At 47.9% G+C, this 17,343-nt stretch overlaps 1 protein-coding gene across 2 annotated transcripts in view; it reads left to right on the top strand.

The window, feature by feature from the left end:
- Positions 1–16,122, top strand: part of CAMKK1 (calcium/calmodulin dependent protein kinase kinase 1) — a 69,654-nt gene extending 53,532 nt beyond the window's left edge. Inside the window, exons 12-16 of one of the 2 annotated variants that reach the window (XM_086624533.1) lie at positions 3,460–3,547; positions 6,182–6,310; positions 7,368–7,471; positions 12,667–12,714; positions 16,050–16,122. In XM_086624533.1, coding sequence (XP_086480659.1) covers positions 3,460–3,547; positions 6,182–6,310; positions 7,368–7,471; positions 12,667–12,714; positions 16,050–16,122 — 442 coding nt within the window. Of the gene's footprint in view, positions 1–3,335; positions 3,381–3,459; positions 3,548–6,181; positions 6,311–7,367; positions 7,472–12,666; positions 12,715–16,049 lie in introns of both variants that reach the window. The other variant, XM_086624534.1, reaches the window with a different exon arrangement.
- The last annotated feature ends 1,221 nt before the right edge of the window (positions 16,123–17,343 follow it).

Raw genomic sequence — 17,343 nt, 5'->3', positions numbered from 1 at the left:
CTCAGCGTTTCCTCTATCTTCAGGCCTCTGGTGACTTTCTGTTGCTCATTAATTTGTTTCTCCTGGTTGCTGTCAGATGAAGTAGCCAAAGCTGGACTCTTCATTCCCAAATCGGCACAGTAGTCAGACAAAGAATTTTTTTGCCTTCTTGACCGAATTGTTTATTCTAATAAAAACACAGAGATAAAATGACTTGATTTAAAACAAGCGTGAAGGAATTAAAACTCTAATGAAAGGCACATCTGCTATTGGAGAGGAAGGGAGGGATGTTGCCAGGCAGCCTGCAATACATCCCTGTATCCACCATCTATTACATGAATTATTTGTAAGATGCTCACAGAATTTTTAGGCACCTACAGCGAAGGGCCGGACCTCTGCCTTGGCAGTCCCAGGCTTCCTGCTGAGTCTACAGAAAGCCATGGGTACTCAGGCTGTCCTAATTTCGACATCTGCTTCAGATGGGATGACTCATGCCCCAGTCTCCACGGGCTGTGTTAATTACCTCTCCATTGCCTATGGAGCGCTGCAGATAGCTCCGATGGAGCCATCCCCGCTCCGGCTGGTGGAGCCCGCGCTGAGGACGGTGTGGAGCACACTTCCCAGGAACCTGCGACCACAAAGTCAGGCCGTTTGTTTGGTGGCAAACACAGGCCCCAGCTGTGGGTATGGAGCAAATCCGGCAAGCCAGCCCTGTGCCGTCGGTGAGGCTGTACAGCTCCCCAGGCTCCAGGCGTTAAGAGCACCAAGGCTGGTCGTGCCACATTGCCGTGTTCCCACTGGTTGCTCTGCAGTCGGGGCAGGACTTTGTCTTGACAGCACTGCAGCACAAAAAAAGCTTGTTTATATTTCCCTGGCACGGTCTCTGTGCTTGCTTGGGTCCTGGCAAAACGCCCGTCCTCTCTCAGCCGTCATATATTTGGGTTAGCAGGCAGCTTACAAGTGACTGTTCCCGTCTGTCTCTGCAGTAAGTTATTAACATTTAATGGGCAAACTGGGTTGTGCTAACAACCTTTCCTTCATTCAGACATTTCTTCAGCGATAACTCGGCTGCATGAGTTCTTTGGATTTCTTGGCGACCTGCTCTCCCAATCTAAAAAAAAAGCTGCGCCCATTGTTAGGTTGTTGAAGGAGAGAGTGTTACTGGATGTTGACGGCTGTCTAAACTACATCTAGTTGTTAGATAAAGGCAGCAACAGAGACGCACATAAAGCTGGAATTCACTGGACTGGATCCACCCTGACCTCCCACAGAAAATTAGCACCTCGCTACAGTTAAGAATATTTTGGTTTCAATTTATTTCACCATGGCTACAAAAGACACATTCCTGTTCGCAGACAGTCCATGGAAACACATTGCCTGTTTCCTGACAACCTTTAGGACAGAGATGGAGCTGACTGTACCAGCATCATTGTCCCTTCCCTTCCCTTAGAGACACTGGGATAAATATTTATTGCTCTGGAGTTCTCATTCATGTCAGTGAGTTCTTGGCATGATACAAGGTAAATGGGATTAGCTCCCACCCTGGTGATCCTGGCGTGACTGAAAAGCAAGCTGGAGAAGTTTCAGTCCAGATATGCATTAGGAGAGCCAGAAGCTCTGCGTAGTCCCTCCTGGTGAGGAGCTGAAGCCCGAGAGGATGTTCTCTGACCTCTGGGCACCCTGTAAAACAATCTGTGGTGCTGGCAGCCCTCCCAAGTGGGTGCAGAGCTCTGTGATGCTTGGCCTTTTCCTGAGAGCTATTACAGGACTATGGCTGTGAGAAATTCCAGATAGCGCAGATGAAAAATGCCATCAGGTACAGCATGCTCCCTGGCAGAATGGAGAGAAGGAAAAACAGAGACAGGATGATGCAGTCTGTCACCTGGCCATGACCCACTTGAAACTTTACGATCCTGTTTTATAGGGCTTTTCCTTATGATGTTATCCTGTGTTGCCTAGAAATCAGTCTGGCGCCCAGAAATGTTAGGTGATTATATATTCTATTTCTTGTATTTTAAATAAAGCTGTTGCCAGTTTGGCACAGATCTGATGTTAAGTGTTTTAAAAATGCCATCTCGCCTGCATCTCAGTGTGGTCCTCCCTGAGGAGCCCGTTTATTCTGACCTGCTAAATGCGCTGTCACTCCCCATCGCTGTTCCTCTGTGCCTGGTTCTCATCTGGAGAGCAGCACAGTTCTTCCCCTTCCCACCTAAATTGTCCCCTGCGGTGCAGCTTGGGAAGTGGGAAGTGTTTGAGAATTCATCCTGCCCTTCCCCTTGTCTGGGCCATGTTGCCTCTGTACTGCAGACGCTTGAGGCAACTCTGAAAGTGTTCAGACTTTAAACTGAACCCACTTTCTGCCCCTTCCCACTGAATGAGCATGGTTTCCTTATGTTTATTTGTTAAAGATCTCATAACCAAAGTCCACATAAAGTACTAACAAACTTCTAAACAGCAGCTCTGTTTTTGTAAGATTAAAATATGCTTTACTGTCTTCATTTATGTTTATGATAGTTTATTCCCTCCTCTGCTCGGGGAGGGCACAGAGGAGGTGGGCACAGCACCTGGTCCTCAGCAGTGTTTTCAATCTGAAATTCAACCCTGCTGGGGAAGTGACATTTTATGCTGCCAGATCCCATCTCCATGCAGAAACGCAGCTCCTTGAAAGTAATTTGTGACACAGACTTTCAACTTTCTAATACAATTCTGTCATACGCTGGCATTTTATTTCAGCAGCGCTTTGATCGTACAGATCAAGTGTGTTTTAAAGACATTGCCTGAATCTTTAGCCAGAGAAGTCATTGAAGCCTTCGGACTAGAGGGATAGACAGCAGGACCAAGGGCTCTCTGTGATTAGGATGGCTTCTGAGTTCAGATAGGTGCATTTCTCAGTTATATCTGTTTATTCCCTCCTTATGTTATCCCAAGACTGATCTATACAGGTAGGAAATACCAAGTTACTGAACTGGCTGCCGTCAGTGTTGATGGAAGCGATTTAATTAACACAGCCTGTAAGCTTAGCTGGGAACTTGAGTGTCAAACGGGGGTGTTTCTTCTAGCACGCAATTGTTCACGATGCAGGTTCTGCAAATGAAATTGTGCTGCCCTTGTATCACAGAGCCCAGCTCCAGTTCTGCTCTCAATAACATTTTGTTGTCCCAGAATCTGTTCTCTGAAATTCCCCTATAATGTGCTGTCTTTTTTGAAGCCCTTAGACCCATCCACCTGCTCCCTTGTCCTGTGTTTTGAGAGTGTGCAGCTGTGTTAGTGGGCAGAACAGATAACCGAACCCCGTAGCAGTGGCTGTGATGGCCGAGAAGGACCCAAGCCAACTAGACCTTCCTTTCTCAAGCCAGGTTTGCAGAGAAAATATCTTCTGAGCAGAGCAGATTCTCTACCGAGTAACCACAGTAAGGCCTGTGCATGCCTGGAGCACTCACAATTCCCTTGTTAACGGTGTACTGCTATTTTCTTTCTCAGAGCACAGATAAGTGAAGAGCTCAAGGAACTGATCCTACGCATGCTTGATAAGAATCCAGAAACAAGGATAACAGTCCCTGAAATTAAGGTGAATTGGACATTGATATTATAGTCTTTTATCTCAGCTGATTTTGTTGTTCCTTTGGTATCCTGTAATGAAGCAGAGCCGTTCCCGGTGTTTGTTTTGGGAGCTTTCTCTGGCATGCTGCCTCGGAAAGGGAGAGTGCTCGTTTTGCAGCATGTAATAGCTCTGTCACTGCTGCTTGCTTGGGGAATATTGACAAAAACTTTCTTGTTTACTTATTGAAATTAAAATTACTCCAAAGCTGGCTGATGCTCAGCGAATCCCCAAGAGAATTGACATCATCATGGGGACTGCTAGCTGCAGAGCCTGTGCTGCTGGTGTTGAAGCTGTGTTACAGAGGCTGGAAGTGTGTTCCTCCTCCAGTGCTTGCATGGTCAACAGCCTCAAGGCAGCACGTTTGTTTCTATCAGCTTTACTTGAGACATGCTTATTAACACAGGGGGTGACTAGGGCTGGTAGAGCACAATGCTTTGCAGGGTTTGGCTTCCTTCTGGTTTTGCATGGGCATTCTGTCCTCATGTTACCCCACCACCCCCGCAGAGATCCATCAGCATCCTCTGCAGGGCACACAACTCTTCTCTTTGTCTCAGGCCAACACCAGCACCTTTGCCACTGAAGCTGACAGTAGAGAGGTTGAACTTCGAGAAGAAATGTGTCGTTGCTTCCCTCCATGCCCAGGAGGCGACAGCCGGTGATGTGCTTTTGAGCTATATTAAGTGATTTCACTGGGCAGCTCTTGTGAGCACTTCATGTGGAAACCTGAGCCCTGTAAGAACCGTGGGGAGAAAAGCAGAGCAGGGTGCTAAATCTTGTCCTTGGCCATGCACTGAAGATGCTTGATGTGCTTGAGGACTGTGTTTGAAGCTGAAAGGGCATGTGTTTGTTGAGCAAGACTCGGCTCTGGGCTCAGCCCAGAGCCTCGAGCATTGCTTTTCTCATGTTCTCAACCAAGGAAACCATCACATGAGAGGCAATAGTGAAAGGCCAGCTTTCTTCTGTTGTTCCTCCAAGAAAGATGATGGCCAAGCAGGTTTGTGGCAGAGGTGGCTGTGGAGTGACCGCCACCATCACTGAAGGCCCTGGACAAAGGAATCCAACCCAGAGAGTACAAGAGAGCCCAACACATGCAGTCGATGCAATCCAGACAAGGAGATGAGACACTCCCTCCATGTTTGCATTCACAGACTAATCCCGGAGAGTTTCTTTGCTCTGAAGCTAGCCAGATGGCATCAGGGCTCCAGCCTTGGCTTCTTGCATGGTCCGATGTCTCTAAGTGGCTGTTCCAGGCATTGTTCTCCTCCTGCCCTAGTTCCTTTGATTTTTGTTTTCCCCTGTTTTCACACTCCCCTCTTCCTCTTTCATGTTCCTTACTTGTAAGATAAAATCCTGACATGGCTGCAAATGTTCTTGCGCTGGCAAGCATGAATTCTATGCTGCCTCTCATATGTGATTGTTTATAGTTGATAAATCTTTGATGTCAGCGTTGAAGATAAACATGGGAAAAGCAGGTGAGGTGGTAGAATTATATAAGGGGATTAGGCCGGACAAATATCTTAACTGCTCTGCCCAACTGGGTTTGGAATTGCTGTTCACCATCAAAATAAATCAAGCGAATTGTTTTGTATGAGGAAAACCAAACACATGGCTAAGCAGTCCTCTCCCTAGCTGAAACGTTCACAAGACTCAGGTAGACTGTGGGTAGAGTTTAGCACACTGGTTTCTCTTAAGGCTGGATGTGGTGATGTGCCTTTGAAAAGAGTTATTATAAGCACAATTAATGATCTTTGGAAAACGCAACTTAATTAAGTGCTGTAAAGCAGCTCATCGCTAAGCCCTTGGGGAATGTTCTGTACACCTGCATCCAGCTCATTTGAACGGCAGTAGGTAGGGAGCATCCATCCTAATTAAACTCCTCGTCCCAGAGGGTGAGGCAGGCCTTTCCAGCAGCAGCACTGGAGGATGCTCTTCCTGACAGGCAAAGTGTCCAGCCCTAGGTGTGGGTACCAGAGAGCTTCGCCCTGTCCTGCCATCAGCGCCCTTCCACAGCAGTGACAGGGAGGGATGGTGGCAAACTGTCTCCTCTCTCTTTTGTGGGTGTGTGGTGGTTTACGTGGTGTCCAGGTGTGTTCTTTCGCTATTTATGTAGGCAGGAGGCTGTTCAAGTAGTACGAGGCCTCAATATTCAGATCCAAGTACACCGTTTTAAGCACCCGAGCCCTTGATTGTGCAGATGTGTAAATGATCTTGATTCTCCCGGGTAGCAAGCATGCCCAGCCCTAGATGAAATGTGTGCATGTGAGAGAAAAACATGAATGTGCTCTGGATAACTCAGAGTTTCAAAGTGCTTCAGACTTGATTCAGAGGATGCTGAGTTCCTCCAAGGTGCTGATCTGTCGCAGTGGGCACAACAGCACTGCGCATTAGGGGATGCTGTCTGGATGGGCACCAGCTTGTGGCAATTTCCAAGGGAGCTGGTTGAACCACATCACTGTAAGTGGAAAATGGAGCAGTACCGACAGGCAGCTCACCCCCATGATCAGTCCTGTGCCCCCGTTGCCCTCTCGTCACCAACATCACAGTGCTCTGCTGTAGACAGCTGTGCTCTTCCACAGCTGTCTCTGTGTTCCCCCCACACAGGTGCATCCGTGGCTAACCAAGGGTGGTGAGGAGCCTCTGCCACTGGAGGAAGAGCACTGTACCGTGGTGGAGGTGACGGAGGAGGAGGTGAAGAACTCAGTGAAGACGATCCCGAGTTTACCAGCTGTGGTATGTATAAACCACAACCGCATCCTCCGTGTGGGTCAATGGCATGACACTCCACTGAAGGTCTCAGCTGATGAAGGAGGTTTGCAGATGATACACATGTGCTCCTGGCATGAGAAGCTGTGCCTTTCAGCCCAGCATGAACTTTTTGGGTCTCTGAGTACTGCAGCAGCCTGACTCTGCAGGGCCTGACCATGTGAGCAGTCCTGTTTGTATCTGTCTGGCTGCTCTCAGAAGAGCAAAGTGTCTGGCATCAGACATCCCAGAACACCAGAAGCATCCCAAGTGTGTTTTGTTTCATTAATCTAGAAGTTGCAAACCAGCTCATTTGGATCCTCAAATTGAAGGCTTCAAACCTCGAGGTGCTGTTGCCAGAGAAGCAGGGAGAGGACATCTGCCAGCAGAGTATATAGCTGGCACTTGCTTGCCGGCCTTGGGGAAACCTCAAGTGCATGTTCAGGGCTCTCAGCAGTTTGCGTGTAGCCAGCTGGAGGCCTGCTCTAGGCAGTTACTATGGTGCAGGTGCCTTTGGGGGGTTCCTCATGGGAAGAGAGGCTCTGAGCACAGTGAGAACCTGTTTTCACGGCTCTCGTAGTATGAAGTTAACATAGACACTTGCCCCAACAGCTGGCTGGGCGAGTGAGAACCATCCTTGCCCCTTGATAGCAGGACCTTTGCCTTTGAACTTACAGGAGCTGGCGGCACTCTGCGGGCAGTGCCTGCCTGGGAGGATGGCCCAGGAGAGCTCAGGTGCCTCCTTCTCATGGGCTTGGACCACTATGAGTGGCAGGCAGTCATCAGCAGTGTCTGCTTTGCCTCTTGCCAGCAATGGTCTGTGTCCAGGGATCTGAGCTCACTGCCCAAGGGAGTGGCCCTGACATTGCCTGGAAGTCAGATAGCTGTTCTGTGGGATGCTCTAGTTTGTGCTCTAGCTGTATAGCTGTTAAATGTCTGCTGCATTATTAAAGAAGCTATTGTTAGCCTCCTTTGAGGTAGCTTCAAGAGGGTGATATGTATGTCAGTCTTGCTGTTCTCACTGGTCTGTTTTTCTTCCTCAAAGATCCTAGTGAAGGCCATGCTAAGAAAACGCTCCTTTGGAAATCCGTTCGAGGTTCAGACCAGGCGGGAGGAAAGGTCCATGTCTGCTCCAGGGAACTTGCTGATGTACGTATATACACGCTTGCCTGGCTCTGCTGCATGTGCAGAGTAAATTAGCGTGGGGACGATGAAGGAAGCAGTTTGTGAATCTCTCCTGTAGCATTTAAGCACAAAACTGCCTTCCAAATCAAATACCGAGGCTAAAATCTACCGCAAGTCCTCTAGGGTTAAAATACAATGCATTAAAGCAGCCTAAGTGCTCTTTTTATAGATGCAGTTCTCTCTGTAAGATGGATTTGGCCTAAACACATGTAAGGTGCTAAACTTAGGTCTGTTTTTTAACCTGTTAGTTTGTAATACACTATGATCAAAGATCCATTAAGAGATTGATAAACTAAAATAAGTTTAATTAGAGTCTATTCTAGAGATGTATTGGAGGGTGTAATTATTCTCTCCTTTTTATCGACAACAGACTATGTGCCAGATGAGCAGTTTGCAGGTTTTATAAACTGGAAATGAGATGATGTGGTTTGTTTGTGGTCTGGGGCCCAAGTCTGGCCCGAGTCTGCCCGTGGAGACGCATGGGCAGACAGTGGAGAACACTTCAACATTGCCATTTCCTTTGTGAAAACATGCAATATTTTTTTCACAAAGCCAGTTGTGAACTGGTGGAACACATTATGGTGGAGTATTTTGGAGGTTGGATATAAATGGTTATATTGGGGTTACAAAGGGAGTAGACAAATTCATTACTATTAGATTCATCAAAAATTTTGAAATACAGTGGTCTTGGATATTTAGAAGGGGGAGGATTTCTTTGTCCTTTGTTTGGCTCTTACTTTCTCACTCATGTTGATTACCGACCCCTTTCAGAGCCAGGATTGTGGGCCATCAGTCCAATAAGTAAGAGATGGACCATTAGCCTGACTAGGACAATTATTTTCATATTCTCATCCCACAGGATCTGTAAGGCTGCAGTTCACAACAAAGCAGGGCTGTCCCAAAATATCCTTTTCCACCCCAAATCCCAGTTCCATGCCTCGCAGACTCCCACGAGGGTGTGCTAAGAGTCTCACTGCACCTTTGACAATGCGAACAGAGGAGTGTCTCTCTCTCACGGGTGTGTGGGGATTTAAGGGCTCAGCTCAATTAGGGATGATGACGCTTTAGGGCCCGACTGTGTATCGGAGACTTCAGTAAAGGCTTTGCCTTTGAGTCCTGGACTAGTTAATATTATCAGCAGTTTAATAGTTAAACACTCTAGAGACTGAGTGCTGCTGTGGGGACATCTGAAGGAAGAGCATGGCAGTCACGGCTCCTGTGCCAGCTTAGCACAAGGGATTTGTCCTGGTTTGTTTCCCTTGGCTCTTTGCCTTCCAAATTAGTTGTTGCTAATTTGACACGTGTCCCTCCCTGCCCATATCTTCACTGTCACTCCTGGTCACTGCATTGCATCGATCTGAGATGGGAGAACTTGTACTAAATTTGAAGAAGAATGTATTATGTGCTTCCCACTGTCCAGGATGGCTAATTCAGAGCAAGGCAGGATTTCTTCATTTCAAGCTCTGCCTGAATTGATATTTCAAGGTGGTCTGCTGGTTTAGTACCTTGAGCCTGTTTCCAAAAGGGACACGTTTCCTTCCACCTCCATTTGAGATGCCTGAAAGCCCATGCCACTGACTAACCAACTGGTGGGAAAACTTCTTGACCCTGACTCTGTGGCTGGTGCCTGCCCGGAGCTGGCTGCTTTATTATCTGCTCAGAACAAGTGAAGTTCATAATGTCGCTGTGAAGTTTCTGATTAGCCGTGTTATCAATGTCTGATCCCTTTTTAAGTCTTTTTAGGCCTTCAAGACAAGCTGTAAGCCTCCCCTTCTACTTTTATCTGTCTCCTTTCTAAAGTTGCTTGTCAAATTCTTCTCAGCTTATACAAAACCAGCATCTTTCCCTGTATCTACTCATTTGAGCCCCATTCAGGGTCCTTGTACAGGACTATTTTAAAAGGTTTTTGAAAACCGTTTATGATTTCCACTGTTGTGCTGCTGTGTCCAGGGCCTTTGGTTTGCAAGAACATGTCTGATCAAGGACGGAGCTGTGGCTGTCCTGGGCTGCCCTCTGCTTAGCAACGTGAGCACTTAGAGATGTCAAAAAAAAAAATGTGAATGGTTTTTGAATGTGTTGGTTCTCCACTGCACTAACCCCTGCACTTAATCTCTCAATCTCATGCCATCAGTACCAATTTTTAGCAGTAACAATTGACTTTATCCTAAATTAATTCATGCACAACTAGAGCTTTGAGAACCCATCTTGAAACCGTTCTGTTTAAAAGACAGACATCAGCTAGGTCTCTTAAACAAATAGTGTTGTATTTTAAACACTAGAGCAGGGTGGTTTGGTGGGGTTTTTTTAAGGAATATGGATTATTATTTCAAACTCTAAAAAATGCTGGGATGGTTGAATCTAAGGAAAACTACTTAAATTTAAATAGATTTATTGAATCTAATGACACTGATTTTAAGTGAACTGAGTCTAAATGGGAATGTTCATTGTTCAGTGAGCTGTGTCTTGATTACAGGGTTACTTCCACAGGAGCAGACAGAGCTAGACACTAGCCCAACCAGTTCTTAATTCATAGTGGGTTGTTCTGTAGTGAAATCACCCTTTATACACGTATAAAACACATCATCTCTGCAGATGTTATGAATAGCGCTGTGTTAGTTAAAATAAGTTTTGAGTGAATCTGGATGACTATAAATCTCTAGGACCTAGCCAGAACAGATAATGTTGGTGTAGAATAAAGGCTCTGCAGAGTTCCTGCTTGTCAGGCATCATTTCCTCCCCCATAGCTGGACTGGGAACGCCAAAAGCGGGACTTGCTAGCAGGACAGCACCCACAGCCGTGGCCGCTCTCTGGCCATGCTGCTGTGTAGTTGTCTGCAGGGAGCTAACAGGAAAATGAGCCCCAGATTCCCAAGCTCTCCACCACAGAGCTTCTCCTTCCCAGTGGCGGTGTCTTTAGAGAGAAGTGAATCACCTCTTGTAACGTTGCATCTTCTTCCAGTTATAGGTAGAAAATAACTTGTGGAGTTTCTATACAAGAAAAAAGAAAAGCAATTAGAAAACTCCAGTTTCACATTCCATTGATTTAATTAGGCTGCGTGTGAAATTGCCAGAGCCCCACTCACTGCTACTTCAAGCATCTTACATCTGTGCTCATACTGAGATTATGTTCTGCAGGAAATCCTCTGGCAGCTGAGTCTGCTTTCTGGTGTTTGATGCCTAACTGATGGTTCTTAAAATGGATCAGTCCTTTAAGAAAATAGGAAGAGAAAGGAGCCAGTTTAATGGCTCACACTTTAGGATTTGGAGAGGAGGAAACTAAATCATGTGGTTGAATTTTTTTTTTTAATTTCTCCCTGCATTACCTGTACACGGTGTGCTGGGCTCTTCTTGCAAAGGCTTTGTGCAGAAGCTGCATGTAAAGCCTGCTTTACAGTAGCAAGAAGTCTTTCCTGTTTGCAGCCTTTGTTCCTTCGGAGGATACTGTTAAGACCCCAGTGACTGAAAATAGTTCTTAAATTAGTACTGGGAGAAGAGGGCTTTTTAGCACTCCTTAGACCTGGAAAAAGCAAATCCTCTTCTAGGTGTAGTATTTATTGCTTTGTTTAATAGCACTGAGAAGTTAAAAAGGCAGCTGTTAAAACAGCAAGCACGTTCACCAGGTAGAAGAGAACTAAAGTGAAGATGCCCCCGTTTAGCAGTTCTTGTTTTGCAGTGTTTGCCTCTCCCACGAGAGCACCTCGGCACCCCTAGAAGCAGGGTGTGAGTGCTGCTGGCTGGCGCTGTACGCCCTGAGCTGTGCAGTAGCCAGGGCCAGGTGGCCAGGTGGCACCAGGTCCTGCCTTTCATGCAGGATCTCCCAGAAGAAGCAGGGATTCATCAAGCCTTGCGGATCCTGCAGACCGTGGCCAAGTTCAAGCCTGTCATTAATGGTGGCTGCTGAAGCAACTGAACGTTTTTAATTTTTCATCCAGTTACAGAATATTTTTTAAACCCAGCTGTTTAGCATCCACTGCTGAGTTCTGGGTTTCTCTTAGCAGCATTTGCTACATTTCTTCTGCCTGCTCCAGATTTCTCCTAATTGAGTAAGCACTGGCTTCACCACATTTTATTACTCTCATTTATTGCAACTACTACCTATCAAATTAATTGCTGTGTTTTGACAGACCCAATTTACTTTCCCATTATGGCTGGTATTACTATTGATGAGGTGTGGTTGTCAGCTCCTGTATGGGGGATCAGTCTGTACATAGAAAGCCTACCCTGCTTCCAGCCTTCCCAAAATGAGAAGAAAAGAGCCATACTGTCCATGTAGGCTAGGCATGAGGAAGCCAGAGAGGAGAGGGAGGTAAAAAAGTGGCTGACACAGATCTCCAAGCAGAAGCAGCTTCTCTCAAAGCAGCAGAGGTACCTGCCTGGTGGGGGCTTCGTGCTGAGGAAGTCCCAGAGCTTGCTGCTGTAGGGCTGCTCAAAAATAGGCTGCAGAGATCCCCTGGGGGCAGCTGGGTTTACAGCATCATCTTTGACAAGGGAACAGCTGCAGGTTAGGTTTATTTTTGCTAGATGTTTCCACTAAAGATGTTCCCTGCTAGTGCTCGATGTCTGACTCTCCAGTCCTAGGAAGATTTTTGGGTTGGTAACACATAGATGCTGTCAGAACCAAAAGCCATATCGATTTTCACTGCAAAGAGAGAACCGTGTGTCTCACGGGAAGAGCCGTGCCCCACAATGCAGGTGGGCATCCTGGTGGGCTGCCTGAGGAGCGAGGCACCGACTGTGGCACAGCATTTTCCTCTGGCAGAGACCCAGCCTCAGCTGGACACTCCACTGAGTGGCCCCATGTTCGCGTGGCTCTGCCCGCACTGAGCTCAGCCACTCTACACCCCACTGCACCCATTGACGGGACGCAAAACCCCCAGAGATGCCAAATTGCCAGATTATGTGGCCCAGGAAAGTACAGCTGGACATCAGCGGTGTTCTGGAAGCCATCTGGCACTTTGAGCAGCAGCAGGGGCTGCAGGAGGTTTGTACCAGTGCCTGTCCTCATCTGTCCTTTGGGCTGCGAATAAACTTGACTGATGCTCCACTCTCTGTTTCACTCTGCTCACCAGGCTTGTTAGGTACAGAAATACAAGCTCCTTTGCCTGCTGCCATCATCCTCATGATCACTTTCTTCCTTTGTCTCATTGTTCTGCTCTCAGGGACAGACTCCTCTTAAACTCATCTGTGTATTTGCATCCATCTTTAAGGTAATTCAGTGTTTGTGTTTCCCCTGGGTGCTGTAGAAACGTGTCCTCTCCTCAGCCTGCGTGATTTGTGTGGTAGTGAGAGCGTTCCGCTCCATCCTTCCTTCCTGTAGGAGCAATTTTACTGCAGTAATTTTGTGTGCGTGACACTCATGTTTATGTATACTTATTATTATTATTATTATTATTAGTGGTTCTTTGAAGGTTTCAGCCTCCTTTCGGGAGGGAGGAGTGAAAAAATCCAGTTGGGTTTTAGCAGGAACTGCTGCTCAGCCCCATGTTCACAGAGGGAATAGCTACAGAATTGGGGAAAGACTAGGCTTTGTGATTTGGGCTGAAGTTTAATATTTAGTGGTTATGCAGAATAAATAGAGCTGGAGCCATTTCTGCTTCAGCTGCTCCACCACCATACTGCGCTTCTGCCTCTGCTGTGCTGGGAGGGCTGTGGGCCAACCAACACTGTCCCCCTGTGTGACCACCCACCCCACCTCAGCCAGGACTTCATTCAAAGACAGTCGTTTGTCCAACTGGTTGCACAGACCCTTCTAGGAAGCAGTTGTTCCAATTAATTCTGTTAAATAACAAAATAATATTCAATGTAAACCGTGACAAACCGCTTACAAACATCTCAGGGTGAAACCTGAGGATCTAGTGCTTGGGCAGGACACAGCCCCCACCCCAGACTGCTGCCTTTGGGAGCAGCTCCAGCTCTGGAGGCTCTGGCTGGCCTAGTTTACCACTCCGAGATGAACGGATGAGCACAAGCCAGGATGCCACCTGCTCCGAGTGAGGAAGGACTTGCAGAGATTATCCAAAAAAAGTTAGGAGAAGGCAGGCGGAGGAGGATGGGGACTGATGTGGTGCTGTCGGTGACAGCGGGCGCCGCTGCCTGCTGCTGCGTTTTTCGTAGAGGGGAAGGGGACTTCACCAGCCTAGATGAGCACAGGTTATTAGTATTTAATGGGGACTCAGTGGAGGGATTAAGCACTTACCAGGAACTTACCAGTATATGGTGCGATTCAGCTCTTTGTAGGCTGTCCCACTCCAGCCCTGTCCCCTGCTGCCTGTGTTTGGGAGGGAAGTGCTGAGGCTCATTCCTTGCTGGGCACGAAACACCGGCTAAATACTCAGCAGCTGTGATCTTCTCGCCGCTGCTGTGGTTAACAGCGATGTGGTCTCCTGGGTAATTGCACAGGTCAGGCTTCCCTCACCTGTGGTGTAAAAAATATAGCAGAAATACGGTCTTATTTCTTGGAAAGAGTTATTTAATGGAGATTCACGTTCAGCTGCAGCCCTCCCAGCTCGAGCCCTGGCTCCTCCGCAGGCAGCAGAGCACTGATGCACTGATCTCTGCCGCCCCGCCTGTGACCCGAGTTTAGCTGATAACTCGCCACTGCGCAGGTGTTGGGTCAGCCTGTTGTGCATGGCACCCTCGTGCCCTGCCGCAGGGTGTTTGGAGAGGCAGGAGCAGCTTGGGGCAGCAGAGGAGCATTGAACGCACCCCGGGCACGGAGCGGGCTCGGCAGGATGTGCCAGGCAGCTGCGGGCAGGGAGCTGTGCTGTGCTGTGCGGAGCTGCCTGAGCTGTGCTGGAGAAAGGAGCCTTCGCTCCTGCCAGGCTGATAAATCATTTAAAGAGAGTGATGACAGACACCGCAGGCAGGGCTGTTCCGCAGCTTCCCCCACCGGGAAATGGTCCATGCTCCGAGTTCAAGGTCAGGTTTATCACAGGGCTTCGTTGGAGCAGAAGGAGAAGGGAACATGATTTGGGTCATTTCTGGTTTCTTTGAAAATTGGCACAGCCTTGTGTGTACTTTCAGTGTTGTTCCCAGCCAGACAATGACCCCAGAGCCCCAAACCCACACTTCCCAAACGCTGTGTGCTCCAGGCACATGCAGCAGCACTGACTCTCCGCTGCCCCATCAGCTTGTCCATCCATGCTGACTGATTCTCCTGCAGGCAGACTGGTGTGAGCGAGGTCAGACACTCTGGGAGATGCAGATGGTCGGGGTCGCATCACCTCCTTTGCGCTGTGGATATCTTCACATCTTCAAAATGGAGAAACAGGTGGTTTAGGTGCAAGTCACCTGCCTGCCATGGGTCTCTGCTGTGGGGTGATGTGGATGGACCTGGAAGTGTTGGGTTTTCTCTATTCAGTCTAGAGCAGTGACAGCTTTCTGTGTTTGGTCAGATCTTAGTCCCAGGCTGGTTTATGGACAGCTGGGCTGGATGGAAGTATTACTCCTCAAGGATGCCCTACAGTGCCAGAGCTGGCTTTGCCCCAGCAGAGCCAGTGGCACAGACACACCGCCTGCAATGGTGTGAAATCAACTGGCAGCAGGGCTTGGGCTGCCCAGGGGCTTGCGGAGCAGAGGCAGCAGCCACCCTCTGCTGTGGCTATTGCATCCCGGGAAGCGGTGGCTGTGTGTACCGCACTGCGTGGCATCCAGCAGTGCTACAGTGCCTGCAGCTGATGTGGCTGGACTGGCTGGCTCAGCTCGGACCCCATAAAAGCCCCCCCAGCCCGAGCCAGCACAATGCTCCATCAGCCTAAACATTTCCACTCATGCTTCAGAGCGATGCCCTAAGCAGCTCTGAGCCTGCCTCCCCACTGGCAGAGGTGAGGTGTCCCATCCCACCACAGCAAAGCTCAAGCCTCCTACGTAGGAAGACATCAAAAATTAGGAGCAGGGGGAACCCACTGAGGGTATCGTGGCGTACGTACAATGCAAGCAAGTTACCTTGGCTGTATTTTAAGAACTGCTGCTCTCAGGTGCTGAGCTGTTTTGGAGACCAAACTCAAAGAAGCTGAATTAAACAGCTCTTGTGTAGGGAAAAACAGCTTCTGGTAGAAGCATTCAGGTTTTATTGGCTTTACAGCAGGACTTTGGAGAAACAGTTGTGGTATCAAGCCAGCACTCTGGTCTTTGGAAAAAAAAAAAAAAAATCAGATTAAAGAAAAGGAAACCAGAACTCCCTAGATACAAACCAGATCATTCAGAAACGTTGATGCTGATCTGCAAAACTTTCTCCAAGGACCAGATACCTCATCGTGATGCTGCAGCCAGAAGAAGGACACTCAGGGAAGCGTGAAGCTTAGTCTTCGGGGTGCGGAGAGCAAGCAAGTGTATAGACACAAGTTGTGTAGCACTGCAGTGCCTCGAGTTGGGATATTGCTGAGCTGTTTACATGGTACCAGCACAACAGGCTGGTTCATTGCTATTCCCTCTTAATATTGACGTTGTTGACCTGGGTTGCCTGTTGGAAAAAACACTCCCTGCATTATTTTTTGTGTTACTATGTGCCTGTAATCTCTTTATTTCCTTGCCATTCATGTAGAAAACAAGGGAGCAGAGAAGGAGGCAGGGACTCGGAGCTGCCCGACGTGTGTGAAGACGAAGCTACATCCTGAAGCTGCCTGGCTGTTGCAGGCTGGTCGCTCACGTGCTGCTGCTGTCATACTCATCGTGGTGTTGCCTGGCACACATCTGCCCTCATCGCCAAGTCTGGGGCCTGCAAAGCAAAACGAAAAAAAAAAAGAAAAAACAAACCAAAACAGACCAACCCAGAAAACCAGAAAGGAGGAACACAGCAGCAATAAAGAGAAGAGCAAGTCCTTTGGCTGGCAGAGGGCTGGCTCGGCCTCGTGGGCGGCTGCATTCCTGGTGCGAGGCGTCCGTGCGCTCCTCCACGTGTGCCTTGCTCTTCCCTTGTGCTTCACGCGTGGGCTTTGTAGTTGGGTGTCTTGGCCGATCAATGTGGTTTATTTGTAATGCAGCAAACCAAATGTTGTCTCTTGAGTCATTCGCCCTGGAGACTTTCCTTGCTTTTTTGCGTTCTCTATTTCAAACATCAGGAGAAAGAATTATATTGGAGCCAGGTCTTATATCAGAGGGCGACTGTTTCATTTAATGCATGGGTGAGGCACTTCTGTATGCCAGGACACATCCTGCTCCTCTTGGAGTTGACAGCAAAATGTCTATGGGCATCAGTTAAATGGGGATAAGACCTTCCTTTTGGAGTGAGCCCTGTTGCTCTCTATGCCTTTCTTTCTCTTTTTTTCCTTCTCTTCCTATCCCTCAGTTTTTCACAGTGTAAATCCTGCCAGCATTGATGGCTTTAGTCAGGGCAGGGTCATAAAACAGAAGAACTACACAACATTCCCTGTAACGTGCAAGGAGCTTTTGAACATCGTCGAGACCTGGAGCCTTGGGATATACTGTGACATGGAAAGGCTTAGTGCGCCGAGGATGCCTGCTAGCCAGGTGTGCTCTTCCCAAAGAGCTGGGATCACGCTCCATCAGTTGCACCCCCTCCTGTGCGCCTGGATGTTGTTCCCGAAGCTGAAAAGAAGTGGCAGGTTTGGGATTTATTTTATTTAAGGGTGACTTCCTTTCCCTCATTCGTCTCTTAGCTCCTTTAAAATTAGGTACCTGATGCTTTTAAACTCTAATTTCCTGATAAATGACCCAAACTGGGCGAGCTTCCTAGGATGGAAAATGTTAGTGGAGGGTTTTTAGACTAAGGAAAGCTACAGGACATAAATGAGATCAAAACTTGATCTTTTGTTTTTTTAAGGCTTTAATTCTTAATTTTATTTTAAGACTAATTTTTATGCACATGCTGATGCTGC

Source organism: Tauraco erythrolophus, chromosome 21 (assembly GCF_009769465.1).
Source record: "Tauraco erythrolophus isolate bTauEry1 chromosome 21, bTauEry1.pri, whole genome shotgun sequence".
NCBI classification, from domain to species: domain Eukaryota; kingdom Metazoa; phylum Chordata; class Aves; order Musophagiformes; family Musophagidae; genus Tauraco; species Tauraco erythrolophus.
The sequence above is the reverse complement of the archived record's forward strand: the minus strand, read 5'-3'. Positions and strand labels throughout refer to the sequence as shown.